General features: G+C 45.1%; 1 protein-coding gene across 1 annotated transcript in view; it reads right to left on the bottom strand.

Moving 5' to 3' along the window:
• Positions 1-16,340, bottom strand: part of ATP6V1C2 (ATPase H+ transporting V1 subunit C2) — a 56,680-nt gene that overhangs the window by 27,358 nt on the left and 12,982 nt on the right. Inside the window, exon 4 of the mRNA XM_065928591.1 lies at positions 518-603. Coding sequence (XP_065784663.1) covers positions 518-603 — 86 coding nt within the window. The remainder of the gene's footprint in view (positions 1-517; positions 604-16,340) is intronic.

Here is a 16,340-nt window from a genome sequence, read left to right as displayed (position 1 = left end):
AAACATCCTTGGAATCTACAGGCTTATCCTATCAGCGTAGGAGACAGAAATTCCAAATGCAAACCCGCTACACAAAGTGTTTTTGGCCTAACCTTCATCTAATTACTGGGCACAGCTGAAGAATTCAGTTTGAGGCATTCCAGCCTCCTCTGGGGATAGGATTAAATCGGTTAGGGTGTGGGGATAGAAGGGAGGCTGACAGAGAAGGTGGGTGAGCCAACTAACCCCTAAACCCCACTGAAGCCATTTTCATCTCAAATTTCACTGAGGAGTTCAGCTGCAGGTAAGAAACGCCAGGTGCTTTAGAAATGAGACAGGATTATAAGGGGGATTGGAGTCTTCCAAACAGCGGTGCCACTGTGCTCTAAGTGGCATGCACAGCCTCTGCCCGGCCTGTCAGTTTGGCGCCTCCGCGGCGCCGTGTCATTTCAGCCCTCCTGTGTGGCCACAGCTGGGACCACGAAAGGGCTAGAATGAGCTGGGGGAGGACCACCATAAGCGCGCTTCAGGGACCTACCTCCGTTGGCCAGAAGGTTCTCCTGGACCTTCCCCTTGGCGTCTTCCATCACTTCCACCACGCTCTGGGCCATTCTCCTTATGAGACTTTTGGGAAGGAATGCACAGCCAGTTAAGAGTAGAAAACTACCCGCAGAAGGCTCTCTCACTCTGCTGGGGCCACCCTTTGGGAAACAACTTGGCAATATGAACGAAGAGACATAAAACTCGAACTGGTAATCGAACCAGTATTTCCACTTCTGAGAAACCATCTTAAGGAAATAGGACAAACAGAAAAAGCTTCCTGAATAAAAAGATGCTCTTTGCAGCAATGTTGCTGACAGCTAGGAACTGGAAACCACCGAATGGCCTGACAATAGACGATTGTTTAAGTAAATGATAGTATACCCAGCTAAGGGATTATTAGCAGCCACTGAAAATAAGGTTTACAAAGAATTTCTAAGACTGTGGAACAAGGCATGTATTATAATGTTACATGAAAAAGAAACTGCAAACTTATACAGACAGCATGGCTGCAGTCACGTGAAAATGTCCTTCCTACTTTACATATTTTCTATTATAATCCAGCATTGCTTTTATAGGGCTTCCCTGGTGGCTCAGTAGTAAAGAACCTGCCAGCTAATGCAGGAGAGGTAGGTTTGATCCCTGGGTCAGGAAGATCTCCTTGAGAAGAAAATGGCAACCCACTCCAGTATTCTTGCCTGGAAAAATCCATGGACAGAGGAGCATGGTGGGCTGTAATCCATAGGGTCAGAAAAGAATCATACACGACTTAGCAATTAAACAACAACAAATTACTTTTGTAATTAGAAAATTAAAGCTCTTTCAGTCTTCAGAAAACACACTGAAGGCTCCAGAAAGTTTAAGAAAGGATAAGAAAGTAGGAGATTCAGAGGCATTCACATTTTCTGTGGCTCTGCCACATGTATGATTATTGGCCAAATTTATTTAATCTCTGTGAGCCATAGTTCCCTTCTTTGTAAAATGGGATGATATCCATTTTGAGGAATTGTTATAAATATTAATAGAATAAATGGCAAAGAGTGTCCGCTCCTGGAAGTCCATCAGTTAGAATTGTAGGAGGAAGCAGGCCAATCACATCAAAGTCTCCGACGATCCACATCTTTGCCTTGGGCCCTCTCTCCTGGCTCCCAGGAGGGAGTGGCTGTTGGCAGGGAGGAGGAAGAGGTCCCTGAATTCCAAGTGGAGGACGGACTCCCGGGCTGTGGCAGGCACTGGCCATGGGGCCTAGGGTCCAACACACAAAACTGAGGCAGAAGACACCGAAAGGAAGAGAGAGAGGGGAGGGAGGGAAAAAAAGAACATAGTAGTGGGGAAAGCAACTTGCTTTCGTATCTAATTACTATCTGTTTGGGACCAAAAAACTGATGAATACAAGTATAAAGTAATTAACCAAAAATGAACAACCACACTCTCCCACCCAATACCATGTTTCACACGCTCCGCAGGTCAACATTTTCTTTTGTTGACCACACGCCAATTTCTATATCACTGTTATTGAATCATCACAAGAATTCTCGAAGATGGGTACCATTCCTTCTTCCAGATGGGGAGACTGTGGCCCAGACTAGTATTAATAATTTGCCTCCCAGCTATCCAGTCTGTCTGCGGGCACCACAGCTCTGGGCCATCTGGGTTTTAAATCTCCACAGGGATTTCCCTGGTGGTCCAGTGGTTATGAATCTGCCTTGCAATGCAGGGGTTGCAGGTTCGATCCCTGGTTGGGGAACTAAGATCCCACATGCCATGGAGTAACTAAGCCTGAGTGCCACAACTACTGAGCCTTTCATGCCACAACTAGAGAGTCCAAGTGCTGCAACTAAAACCTGACACAGCCAAATAAATGATTGTTTTAAATAAATAAATAAATCTCCACAGATGTTGCCACTTTTTAGGATAGTAGTTCTGCCTCCTCCTAATGATAGCTGGGGCAAGGGACCGAGTGAATCTCATCCCATTTCCTCAGCAACATAGCGAGGATACCCGCCCTCTCACAGAGTTTGGAGCAGTGCATGTAAAGAACCAGGCCCCCGGGAGTGTGTGATAAATACCTTCAGATGTGCAGCCTGATGGAGACACTCAGGCTCCCTGCCCTCTGACTCCCCAGGAGACTCAATAGGAGACGGGGGGATGTGAATCCGGTTCCCTCCCAGTTCCAGTAACCCAACTCCTCTCGCCTCCTACAGCCTACAGGTGTGACAACATCCGTCCTTCTACCTGGGTTTCTGTACCATTCCATGTGTTTCTCCAACAGTCCTCACACCTCACATGCCCCTTCATGAATAATCTTTCCTCAAAATCAGAGTGTGTCTTATGTTATTTTTTTTTAATGTATTTATTTTTGGTTGCAGCGGGTCTTGGTGGCTGCGTGCGGGCTTTCTCCAGTTGCGGCGAGACGGGGGCTACTCCTCGTGGCAGGGTGCAGGCTTCTCATTGCAATCGCTTCTCTTGTGGAGCCCGGGCTGTAGGCACACAGGTTCAGAAGTCCTGGTGCACAGGCTTCATTGCTCCGCAGCACGTGGACTCTTCCCAGACCAGGGATCAAATCTGTGTCCCTTGTATTAGCAAGTGGATTCTTATCCACTGTACCACCAGGGAAGTCCCTCTTCTGCTATTTGTTAGAACCCTGATTCTATCAATTCATTTGTTCATTCACTCATTCATTTAGCAAATTCTAGATATTAACCAGCTGTGTGCCAAGCACGGACTAGAGTGCTGTGAATGCAGAGGCTGTGAACAATACAGCCCCTGCTCTCAGAGAACTTCTTTCTGATGCTGTCAAGGGTTCCTCTTTATCATTATTATAGTGACAATGCAGGTTGCTCTCTTTTATTATTATATCCTCGGTTGTACTTTGAGTAATGTCCTTACATAAGGGTTGTAACTCCAGCCCCAAGGGCAAAGTTTGATGCATAGCCGCTGTTCAAGAAATGTTTGTTGAATGAATAAATGAATGTCAGAGCACCTAATTAATATACAGGCCTCCTTCTCAGTAGACCTAAAAGGAGAACCCACTTGCCATTCTGTTAATGACTATTTGCTATTTCCAATTCTAGCCTCTAAGAAGTTTTTAACCATATCAAGTATGGTGGCACACCTGCCCCCAGGCGTGTACACCACCATGGAACATTTCAGAATAGCATGGTCCGACGAAGCTTAACTGCTGGAAAAATTGCTTGTTGCACCTAACAAAAATGTCCCTGACTTAGCTGTGATCATTAACCACAGGCATCAGTGAATTGCAGTATTGCTAAATCAGAACACTTTTCCCATGGAAAGGAATCTGAGAGGCTAGATGCTGTTTAAAATTTTTTTTTTCATTATACAATTTATTGTGAAAACTTTACATGTCATGTTAGAGCTTCCTCATTCCCTTCATTAACTGCATAGCATCTCATTGCAAACGTGAGTCATAACTAATTTGCTCTATTGAACATTTGGGTTGCTTATGCTTTGATGGATTTTGCAGCAAAACATATATTTTGCCCATTTGTACAGGCACATAAGCAAAGACATTTCTCTGCTGACAAAAGTCTGTATAGATAAAGCTATGGTTTTTCCAGTAGTCATGTACGGATGTGAGAGCTGGACCATAAAGAAGCCTGAGCACCGACATATTGATGCTTTTGCACTGTGGTGTTGGAGAAGACTCTTAAGAGTCCCTTGGACAGCAAAGAGATCCAACCAGTCTATCCTGAAGGAAATCAGTCCTGAAGATTCATTGGAAGGACTGATGTGGAAGATAAAGCTCCAATCCTTTGGCCACCTGATGTGAAGAGTCGACTCACTGGAAAAGACCCTGATGCTGGGAAAGATGGAGGGCAGGAGGAGAAGGGGACAACAGAGAATGAGATGGTTGGATGGCCTCATCTACACAATGGACATGAGTTTGGGCAAATTCCAGGAGATAGTGATGGACAGGGAAGCCTGGTGTGCTGCAGTCCATGGGGTTGCAAAGAGTCAGACATGACTTAGCAACTGAATATATGCAAAATAAATGGCAAAAAAATAACTACTGGGATAAAGGGTGTGAGCACTTAACAGTGTTAACAGATAAGGCCAAATTATCCTTCAAGTATACAGAGCCAATGCACTGTCAAGGGCCTACCTCTTAAACCCTTGCCAATATGACAGATTATGTACCTTTTTAATCCCTGCCAATCTGAGAGCTGAAAAATTCTATCTCATTGTTGCTCTGCATCTGTTTGACTGACTTGCATCTGTCTGATGTCTGTGAGGCTGGACAGCTTTTGATAGGTTTATTGACTCTACAAATGACTATTTTCTTTGTTAACAGAGTGTTCATATCTTTTGTTGGTTTTTCTAGTGGCTTCTTCATTTTAAAAAAATGATTTATAACGGCTCTTAGGTGTTTCAAGGACTCAATTCTTGAGACACTGTTTTGAGCTAGGTAACATTCCCATTTTAAAGATGCAAAAATTAATACTTAGAGAGCTAAAAGTCACCTTATACTGAGCTATGTGTCAGAGCAGAAATTGATCCTAAATCTACATGACTCTAAAGCCATGCTCTTCAGTGGTAGTCTGGCTAAACTAAGCTCTGGCTCCTTCCTCTAAAATACTGGGCAAAAACTTATACTAACCCATAAGGGAAGATGTATGAATCATATTTTAATTAAAAAAACAAACTGCAAATGGCATATAACTTGATTGGGGTGTTGGTTACACTGACGTACCCAAAAAAATTCATCAACCAGTTAATTTAAGATGTGCACGTTTAACTCTATGCACATTTTACCTGATTAAAAAATTGTTTTGATCGCCAACAGGCACATGAGAAGCATGTGAGCATGAAAAGATGCCCAATATCACTAACTATTAGCAAAATGCAAATCAAAACTACGATGATGTATCATCTCACACCGGTCAGCATGGCCATCGTTATGTCTACAAAGGACCTCCCTGGTGGTCCAGTGACGAGAACTCCCTGCTTCCAGTGTGGTGGGCCGTGGTTCAATCCCTGGTCAGGGAACTAAATTCTACAAGAGTTTTCATGCCACAACTTAAGACCCTACATGCTGCAGCTAAGACCTATCACAGCCAAGTAAATAAATAAAGACTGTGAACCAAAACTACTGAAGCCCATATGCTCTAGAGCCCATGTTCTACAATAGGAGAAGCCACCACATTGAGAAGCTTGTGCACTGCAACTAGAGAGGAGCCCCACTTGCTGCAACTAGAGAAAGCTGCACACAGCAGTGAAGACCCCAGTACAGGCAGAAAATAAAATAGAATAAAAAACCAAAATTATAGTTACCATACGATCCTGAAATCCCACTCCTGGGCATATATCTGGAGAAAACTCTAACTCAACATAGACACGCACCCCAGTGTTTGCACTATTTACAATAGCCAAGACATGGAAGCAACCTAAATGTCCATCAAAAGATGAATAGATAAACCCTCCAACTAATAAAAATAAATGAAAAAAAAAGAGATGAATAGATAAAGATATCGTCCATATATATAATGGAATATTACTCAGCCATAAAAAAAGAATGAAATAATGCCATTTGCAGCAACATGGATGGATCTAGAGATTATCATATTAAGTGGAGACAGAGAAAGACAAATATGATACAATATCACTTATATGTGGAACCTTTTTTAAAAAGTGATACAAATGAACTTCTTCACAAAACAGAAACCAACTTACAGACACAGAAAACAAACCTATGCTTACCAAAAGGGAGGAGGGAGTTGGGGAGGGATAAATTAGGAGTTTGGGATTAAGATACACACCCCTCTATGTATAAAATAGATAAGCGACAAGGACCTAATATATAGCATAGGGAACTATATTAAATACCTTGTAATAACATATAATGGAAAGTAAACCAAATCACTTTTGGTTTCAGTACAAATCACTTTTCATTTCAGTACACCTGAAATGAACATAGTGTTTTAAATTAAACTTCAACCTTAAAAAAAAAAGAAAATTTACAACAGATACTATCTGTTCAAATCACCAGTAATGGGAAGATGAATAGCATGTGTCTCTTGATATGACGTACTGAGAATAACACAACTTCACTTACGGGGTATTCCTGCAAAAAGTGCATAATCTGTATCTCATCATGAGGAAACATCAGATGAGTTCAAATTAAGAAGCATTTCACAAAATAACGGACTTGTACTTGTCAAAGAAACTCAATGTAAAAGTCAGAGTCTGAATAACCATTCCAGCTTAAACAAGGTGAACGAAACATGACAATTAGTTGTGAAAAACAGGGAGACAACTTCCTGTTTACCATTATCTAAGGAAAATAAGAGATTTTCTATTGGTGATATCCAACTAAATCAGTAAATTACAATAATATTGCATTCCTGATCTTGATCATTGTACTAAGGGACAGTGTTAGTGGCAGTCCTTGTTTTTAGAAAATATACATTAAAGTATTTAGAAGTAAGGGGACATTATATCGGCCAGGAGACTTCAGAAAAAGCAAGTGAGAGAAGATAAAGTAAATGTGGTAAAGGGAAATTCTTTGAATAGTCTTGCAATTTTTCTGGAACTTGGAAATTAGCTCAGAATAAAACATTAAACAATATTTAAGCATGTACAGTACCTAATTCCACTTTTGAAAATTATATGTCAGTATATACGTAAATGAGAATCCTGGCACGCATGATTCTGTTAATGAGAAACTGCTAATACTGGTTCCCTTCAAGTAGGTAAAGTGTCTGCCCACAGTGTGGGAGACCCAGGTTCAATCCCTAGGTGGGGAAGATCCTCTGGAAAAAGAAATGGCAACCCACTCTAGTATTCTTGCCTGGAAAATCCCACGGACAGAGGAGCCTGGCAGGCTACAGTCCATGGGGTCGCAAACAGTCAAAAATGACTGAATAACTAAACTTACTTTCTTTCTTTCTTTCTCTTCTTTTTCAGGTGTACAAAAACAGGGACTTTCCCTTTAAATGTATTTCTGTAATGTCATGCTTGAATTGATTAAGATGCATATTACTTCTGTAAGTAGAAAACAAAAGAAAAATAAATAAAAATAAACAAACATAGCAGCATTGTTTACAATTGCCAAAAAAAGCAATCCAAGTGCTCATCAATGGATGCATAGATAAATAAAATATAGTATTACTCATATAATGGAATATCGCTGTTGTGGTTTAGTCAATAAGTCATGTCCGACTCTTTGCGAGGACATGATTCCGCTTATATGAGGTGAAAGTGAGTGAATTGAAGTCGCTCAGTCGTGTCCGACTCTTTGCGACCCCATGGACTGTAGCCCACCAGGTTCCTCCGTCCATGGGATTCTCCAGGCAAGAATACTGCAGTGGGTTGCCATGAGGTACCTAGCATCAAATTCATAGAAGCAGTAAGTAAAATAATGGTTTCCAGGAGCTTAGAGGAGGAAGGAATAAGGAGTTAGTATATAATGGATTAGCAGAGTTTCAGTTTTGCAAGACTTCTGAAGTGGTGATGACGGTTTTACAACAATGTGAATGTACTTAATGTCACTGAACTATTTAAAAAATGATTAATATGGCTATAAATAGGTGAGAATTCTAGGTATACAGAGGTGTCGCAAGCACCAGGAAACTGTCTCCCCACCTAAACAACAAGGACACTAGCCGAGTCTGTCTGATGTAGCCATTTCGGAACTCTGGAATCTACTGAAGGCCAGCAACTTCCAGGGGGAAGCTTGAACCATAAAACTGCAGTTAATCTTGGTCACTACCAGCTCTTAGCACAATGGCAGCAAGCCCTCGGAACCCCTAGCCCCAGGCAGGCAGCTGTGTGTTACTCGCACACAGTTTGGGGGAGCCAGGGTGGGCAAAGGACACTGTCCTCCAAATAGTGAAGAATCTGCTTTGAATGATGCTTCTGATCGCAGAGGTGCAGATAAAGAGGTGGGCACCCCTGTTGCAACCTCCCCACGTTGTGTTATTGCAAGCCCCTCTCCCTCCAGGTGTGAGGCTGGGCAGGGAGGGAACAGAGAAGGGAGGGCGTCTTCAGGAGATGAGCAGGCAGAATCCGGACACCTGGCCAGGTGTGTAACGGACACGTCCTGCCCTCCCTCTCTGCAAACACTCTGGGGCACCCCTAGCACTGCTGATTTCTGGGCTCCAAGGACACCCAGAGTTCCCGCTGCCCCTTCAGGTGGATGGTGGCTCAAGAGCTGGGAGCACCGCCAGGCAGGTGTTCTGAGATTTCTATGTCCACCAACTAACCCTCCTGCAACCTGGAGCTCATCTGACTGACCGGCATGCAGGGTCCCAGGGCTCTTCCAGGCATGGGGCTGTGGGTGGGAGAAGGCTGGCCCCACTAGACAGAAGTGGAGGAGACCACTGACCCCCACACACCCGAGCCCATCCCCTGCCCCCCGGGGCTCAAGCCCAGATGAGATGCTTCCTAAATGGCATCTCCAGTACAGACCATGTACAGCAGAGCATCCCTGCGGCCACGCTTCCATCCAGGTGCTCGGCTGGGCCATCTGCACCTACCTGCCTTGCCCCTGCTCTGTAGGAGGGACCGGGTCTCCTATACCCGGTTCCCTTGAAGGGAGAGCGTGGCTATCAGGTTCCGAGCTAAGGAGCACAGGTCTACAGGGACGTGAAAGAGAGGGTATCCCCCCAACTCCAGGGTTTTCTGGATAATTCGGGCAGTGCAGACTAGGACTGGTCTAGTTTTCAGAAATTACCCCATTCCTGGGAGGAGAGGGCCAACGGGTGAAGGGAGGGCAGAGGGCATTTCCATGGCCTCTGAAGCAAAGGAAAACAGTGGCTCCATCTAGTGAGCTATCCTGGGTCCTCATGTAACAGGAGAGAAGGGGACAGGGCACAACTTTCTGAAAGAATGACCTAGCCCAAGGACACAATGTAAACTGATTAGAAATGAATGGGTCCAATATGGCAGACAAGTTGACTTTAATTAGACCTTGACACAATCAAGGTTTTTCCAGTAGTCATGTATGGATGTGAGAGTTGAACTATAAAGAAAGCTAGCACCAAAGAATTGATGCTTTTGAACTGTGGTATTGGAGAAGACACTTGAGAGCCCCTTGGACAGCGAGGAGATCCAACCAGTCCATCCTAAAGGAAACCGGTCCTGAATATTCATTGGAAGGACTGATGCTGAAGCTGAAACTCCAATACTTTGGCCACCTGATACAAAGAACTGACTCATTTGAAAAGACCCTGATGCTGGGAAAGAGTGAAGGCAGGAGGAGAAGGGGACGACAGAGGATGAGATGGTTGGATGGCATCACCGACTCGAAGGACGTGAGTCTGAGCAAGCTCTGGGAGCTGGTGATGGACAGGGGAGCCTGGCGTGCTGCAGTCCGTGGGGTTGCAAAGAGATGGACACAACTGAGCGACTGAACTGACTCACCCCCTGAGATGGCCCACACACTCTGTATGTGGAGTGTGCTTCTCTCTGAATCTGAATTAAACCCACTTCGTGCCTATCACTTTCTCTCTCACTGAATTCTTTCTGCAATGAGACATCAAGGATCTGAGCTTGATTAGGTCCTGAAACCAGGTGCCGTGGGTTTTGGCTGGGTTTGCATCCCAGCCACATAGGTTGAAGTCCCAAACTAAAGCCCACTCAGAGGACACATGGCAGACTGACCTGCCAAGTGACATGCCAATTCAGTGACTTCGCTCCACAGGACGAAGGAGGGGAAGACCCCAGGAGCTGAGCAAACAGGCTCAGGGAGGCCAAAACTACCCGGCCCCCTGTCTGCTTCCAGCCCCCCCACCCTGGTCCCTTCACTGGTGGCCGTACCAACCCTGCACCCTGCCTCTAAAGCAAGTCTCCCTCCTCCACACCAGCTGTTGGCAGCACACCAGGGGCTGTCAGGACCCTCTGTGGGGGACCCACACCCCAAACCTCCCCACACACAGAGCGACTGCCTGCAGCCAGACTGAGGCCCTGGGGAGAGAGGCCTAGAAGCTCCCACTCAGGGTCTGCCCTGCTGCTGACTCAGGGGCCCCCCCAGGGCACCTCACCCCCCTCCTTTGTCTCTCTGCTTCCTCCTCGTCAAGGGACATGCCCCGCAGCAAAGTCATCAGGAAAATGTGAGCCGAGCAATTCAGTGACTTTGTTTTTAGAAACAAAAGATCCCCCGTGAGGCCTCTGGGAGGTCCCTGCTCTGGGGACTCTGGCCCCATTTATGGCTTACCGTGGATCCTGTCCTTGCTTCACAGAAACTCAGTTAAAATAATGGATGGATATTCCCATCTTTAGAGCAATTCCACTCAGCAGAGTCACCCATCCCCTCCCCCATCACTCAAACCAGAATAGGCTCTAGCTTTGGGCACCTTGATTCTCCCACATCACAGCATAGACATTCTGTGTGTGTGTGTGTGTGTGTGTGTGTGTTAGTCACTCAGTCCGACTCTTTGCGACCTCATGGACTTTAGCCCACCAGGATCCTCTGTCCATGGAATTCTCCAGGCAAGAATACTGGAATGGGTAGCCATTTGCTTCTCCAGATGCTCTTCCTGACCCAGGGATCAAACCTGGGTCTCCTGTATTACAGGCAGATTCTTTACCGTCTGAGCCATCAAGAAATTCTTAGTCCTCTTCAAAAAGCTAACCTACCCTTGGAGGAAATTTGCCCTCTAGTAGAACATGGAGGGGGAAGGCTCCTTGTTCTGAATTGGTGCTAAAATGCTCTGAGGTCTTATAGGAGTAACTGGGTAGTTCTGCTAATACTTAACTAATACTTAGCTGATGATGTGTAAGTTCTGGAGAGTTTGCTACAAGTAGTCAACCCACCAAGGGCTTCTCTAGTGGCTCAGTGCTAAAGAATCTACCGGCCAATGCAAGAGACTGTTAGGCAGTTAGAATAGGAAACAGGAGTCCAGAATGGCGGTGGCTAAAAGACAAAGAAGGGAAAAGCCTGGAAAATAGAACAAAGGAAGGTCCAGGACCGGAGTGAGGACCTCAGGAAGAACAAACAGCACTCCTGGCTAGCCCAATTTATATAGGGCAGGCCCAGGAGGGAGGAAACAACATATAAAAAGAGGAGCCAAAGGGCCAGGGGTCACCCTCTCCTCGCACATCTTTGGGTCGGCCTGCCCTCATGCCTCGAGGATGGATTTTCCTACTATTTTCTAAATAAAATTGAGCTGTAACACGTACCTGTAACACGGATCTATCTAAGAGCTATAACACGGTCTGTTTGAGGCCTGAGAGCTATAACACAGTCTGTCCGAGAGCTATGACATGGTGAGGGCTCTAACGTATGTCGCTTCAAATTTTTGTTGAGACAAGACAGAACCGAGGAGAATACACTCGTCTGACATCTATAGGCAGAGGGGCCTGACGATGTCTGAGTTCGGAGAGTTTGCTACAAGTCAACCCACCAAGGATTTCCCGAGTGGCTCAGCGCTAAAGAATCTGCTGGCCAACGCAAGAGATGAAGGAGACTCGAGTTCGATCTCTGGTCTGGGAAGATCCCACATGTTGTGGAGCAACTAAGCCAGAGCGCTACTGAACTGTGTCCTAGAGCCCAGGAGTCATGACTGAGCCCAAGCACTCCAGAGCCTGTGCTCCACAAGAGAAGCCACTGCAATGAGAAGCCCACGCTGCAACAAACAGCCCCCACTCTCAGCAACTAGAGAAAAGCCCACACAGCAACAAAAACCCAGTACAGCCAAAAACAAGTAAACCAAACTATTTTAAAAAGTGACCCATCAAGCAGCCCGGTCGCCGTGCCCAACTGCAGGGATCCCAGGACTCACAAGTGAAGAGTGTCACCAGAATGGTGCAACCCACAGCCCTCCCAGGAAATGCCAGGGTGACAGCCAGAACTGGCAGATCACAAATGGGAGGATAGAAGACTCAGAACCACCTGTAAGTGTGCTTACTCAAGCTGGTGATCCAATAAATCCATAGTCAAACAATCCCACATCATTTTCATTTTGCCAGGGAAATGAACAAAGTTTTCTAAAGGCACTCAATTGACAAGGGTCTGATGAAACAACCTGTTCTTGCGACCTCTCTGGAAAACAATTTAGCAATACATACAAACAACTTTAAACATGTCTCCATCCCCTGAACCAGTAATTCCACTTTCGGAAGTGCAACTTTAGGAGGTAACCAAAAATGAAGACAGAGATTTATGCCAAGAGGTTAATTAGGGTGGTAATTATACTAGAATCATCTGTGCTTGATTACCAAAAAAAAATAAAATGAAACAAGCCCTCCTCCCCCATTAAAAATCCTTAACATTAGAGTCACGGAAGTATGACCATAACATAATCTGCCCACTCAGAATCACTGCATGGAGTCACAGGTGGAAGTGCCTTTAGGGACCAAGGTGTGGTGGGGACTTGCCTAAGATCGCACAGCTCCTTGGGAACTGACCAGGATAGAAACAAGGCCTCTAGGACAGCTTGATCCTCCCTGGGAGGGGACTGCAATGGGTACTGGGTTTTCTTTGAGACAACATCCTGGAATGTGATGGTGGCAATGGCTGGACTTCGCTTCTCATTCAGGTGACTCAGTGGGTAAAGAATGCACCTGCAATGCAGGAGATGCATGGTTCAATCCCTGGGTTGGGAAAGTCCCCTAAGGAGGGCATGGCAACCCACTCCGGTATGCTTGTCTGGAGAATTCCCATGGACAGAGGAGCCTGGTAGGCTACAGTCCATGGGGTCGCAGAGTGGGACACGACTGAAGAGACTGAGTATGCATGCAATGGCTGGACTACCTTGTAAACACACTAGAGACGAATGCATTTTACACAGTAAGGGAGTGAATGTAACAGTGTGTGCATTATACATCAATTAAAAAAAAAGTCTCAGCCTTCTTCTTGGCTTCCAGGGTAGAGACCCAGCCTGGAGAATGTCAAGAACTGGTTTGGCCCCTTATGCTGGATATCGTCAACTTCCCCAGAATTCCTTGGCTCTACCCTCTTCTTTCCCATCACCACTATATTTTAGCTACCGGAAATCAGCCCAGGCCCGGCCCTAGGCCGCTGTCCTAGGCAGGCCATGCCGTCTTTGTCCAGATTTCCTCCAGCACCCCACTCTGGGCTTTCCTCGCCTCTCCCAACCCAGCCTCCAGCTGTCCATCCCTCCCACGGCAGCCAGGGGGATCTCTAAAAATACACATCTTTGCATGCCATTGTATTGCTTAAACTCTATCAGTGGTTTCCCAAGAAGTTCACATATTGACATTGAAACTCCTTAGCAGAGTTTACAAGAAACACCCCACCCCGTCTGGCCTCCTTTTTCTCCATCCTCCTCCCCTCCCTTGCCCTTCCCGGGCCAGCCTTCTGGAGCCACTTGGATGCTACTCACCCTTTCTAACAGCCCAAGTGCCCCCTCCTCAAGGCAAGGCACCCCTAACAAGTACAATCAGCATTGGCGAACACCTCCACCCAAAACTGGCTGCTTCCTGCACTCAGCAAAAGAACATACTGCGTCCGCTATGCACCAGGCAGTGTTATGGGAAACAGTAGTGAGCAAACAGACCACAGCTACTGCCCTCACTGGGTTGACACCAGGAACCCACCTTCTCCATATAAATGATCACAATGCACAAGTGCTCTGGTCGCCACTAAGCAAAGAGATCTCTGCAACTTTATTACTCCCGCTATCATCAGCTGCTGCAAAATACAGGGGCTCCGAGAAAACACACAGATGACCAGCAGATCCTGGCCGCCCGGTTGGACAAGTGCCTGAGGATATGAAGCAGGACATCAGTCCAGCGCTGCTCAGAGCCACAGGGCTCCCTGTCTTTCCTGCTTCACTCATGTCCCACCTAGGATGCAGATGGTCTCTTTACTCCTTCACCTCACCTCCCAGAATGTGACCTTTGCAAAGAATGAGCATTCTTTTAAAAAAAAATCAATATTCTCAAGAATTCCCTGGTGGTACAGTGATGAGGACTCCCTCCACACTTCCACATAAGGGGGAATGGGTTCGATCCCTGGTTGGGGAACTAAGATTCTGCAAGTCATGGCATGGTAAAAAAAAAATTAAAATAAAAATCAGTATTCCTTATTTATACAAAATAGTATTCAATGCAGCCATTATTTCAAGCTTAGTCCATGGCAAGGGGCCACGCCCTGGGACTCCATGATCTGATCTGGCCCTCCTCCAAGCCATACCCATCCCTCAGGGTCAGGAAGCGATGCAAAGGTTTAAGGGTCACAGTTTGGGTACCAGGATCCTAGCTGCCTCAAGGGGTAGGTATTTACCCAAAAGAAATGAAAATTTGTCAATACAAAAATAGTGCATAATACATGGTATTCACAACTTAAACAGTCCAAAACTGGAAATCTTCCAATGGGTGAATAAATGGAATACTACTCAGCAGTAAAAAAAAAAAAAAAGGAAAAGAAAGAAAGAAAGATTAATATACATACCACAGCACAGAAAAATCTCAAATAATGAGGCAGAATGGAAAAACTAAACCAAAAAAAGAAAACTCACCGTATTATTCCACAAGTTATAAAATATGCGTGCACTCTTACAGTGATAGAAAGCAGATTAGTGTTGAAGGAGGCAATGCAAAGAACTTCTAAGGGTAACAAATATGTTCATTACCTTGACTGTGGTGATGGCTTCACTGGTGTATATACGTCAAAACTCATTATTCAAACTGTAAAGCTTAAAAACCTGCCATTTATTGCACATCATTAATGTCTAAATAAAGCCACTTAAAAAAAAAAAAAAGCCCACACTACATTGAAGCAGCATTTCTTACCTACCAGGTTCATAAAGATCCTAAAATTTGACAGCGCACTTGATTAAAAGATTTTAGGAAAATGGGGGACTCTTTTAATTCCACTGCTAGTGGAAATTCAAAATGGTCAGAGAAATCTGATAACATCCATTAAAATTACAGAGCCACCTGACCCAGGACCCAGCAATTTACTTCCGAGAATTCATCCTGGAGATACACACGCATAATTGTATGCGCAAAGGAATGATGTAGGAGCAAGATTACACCCTGCAGCACTGTTGGTAACAGGCCCCCTTCTCCATAAAAGTGAATAAGCCAAGTGTCCACCTCTAGGACTGACCAATAAACCTCCCCCACATGGAATGCATGGTAGCTTAAAACCAAGAAAGCTCTCTATACACTGATGGAGAAATCTCTCCCAGGATACACTGTTAAGTGAAAAAGATCCAAGATGCTAAACATGTGGATTATGACTTTATATTTGAAACTGTGTTAGTCACTCAGTCATGTCTGACTCTGTGCGACCCCATGGGCCCCAGAGGCCCACCAGGTTCCTCTGTCCATGGGATTCTCCAGGCAAGAATACTGGAGTGGAATGCAAATCAAAACCACAATGAAGTATCATTACACACTAGTCAGAATGGCTGCTATCCAAAAGTCTACAAGCAATAAATGCTGGAGAGGGTATGGAGAAAAGGGAACCCTCTTACACTGTTGGTGGGAATGCAAACTAGTACAGCCACTATGGAGAACAGTGTGGAGATTCCTTAAAAAACTGGCAATAGAACTGCCATATGATCCAGCAATCCCACTCCTGGGCATACACACCGAGGAAACCAGAACTGAAAGAGACACGTGTACCCCAATGTTCATCGCAGCGCTGTTTATAATAGCCAGGACATGGGAGCAACCTAGATGCCCATCAGCAGACGAATGGATAAGAAAGTTATGGTATATATACACAATGCAATATTACTCAGCCATTAAAAAGAATACATTTGAATCTGTTCTGAGATGGATAAAACTGGAGCCCATTATACAGAGTGAAGTAAACCAGAAAGATAAACACCAATACAGTATACTAATGCCTATATATGGAATTTAGAAAGATGGTAACGATAACC

This window comes from Muntiacus reevesi, chromosome 3 (assembly GCF_963930625.1).
Source record: "Muntiacus reevesi chromosome 3, mMunRee1.1, whole genome shotgun sequence".
In the NCBI taxonomy this organism is placed as follows: domain Eukaryota; kingdom Metazoa; phylum Chordata; class Mammalia; order Artiodactyla; family Cervidae; genus Muntiacus; species Muntiacus reevesi.
Note: the sequence above shows the minus strand (reverse complement) of the source record. Positions and strands in the feature narration are given on the sequence as shown.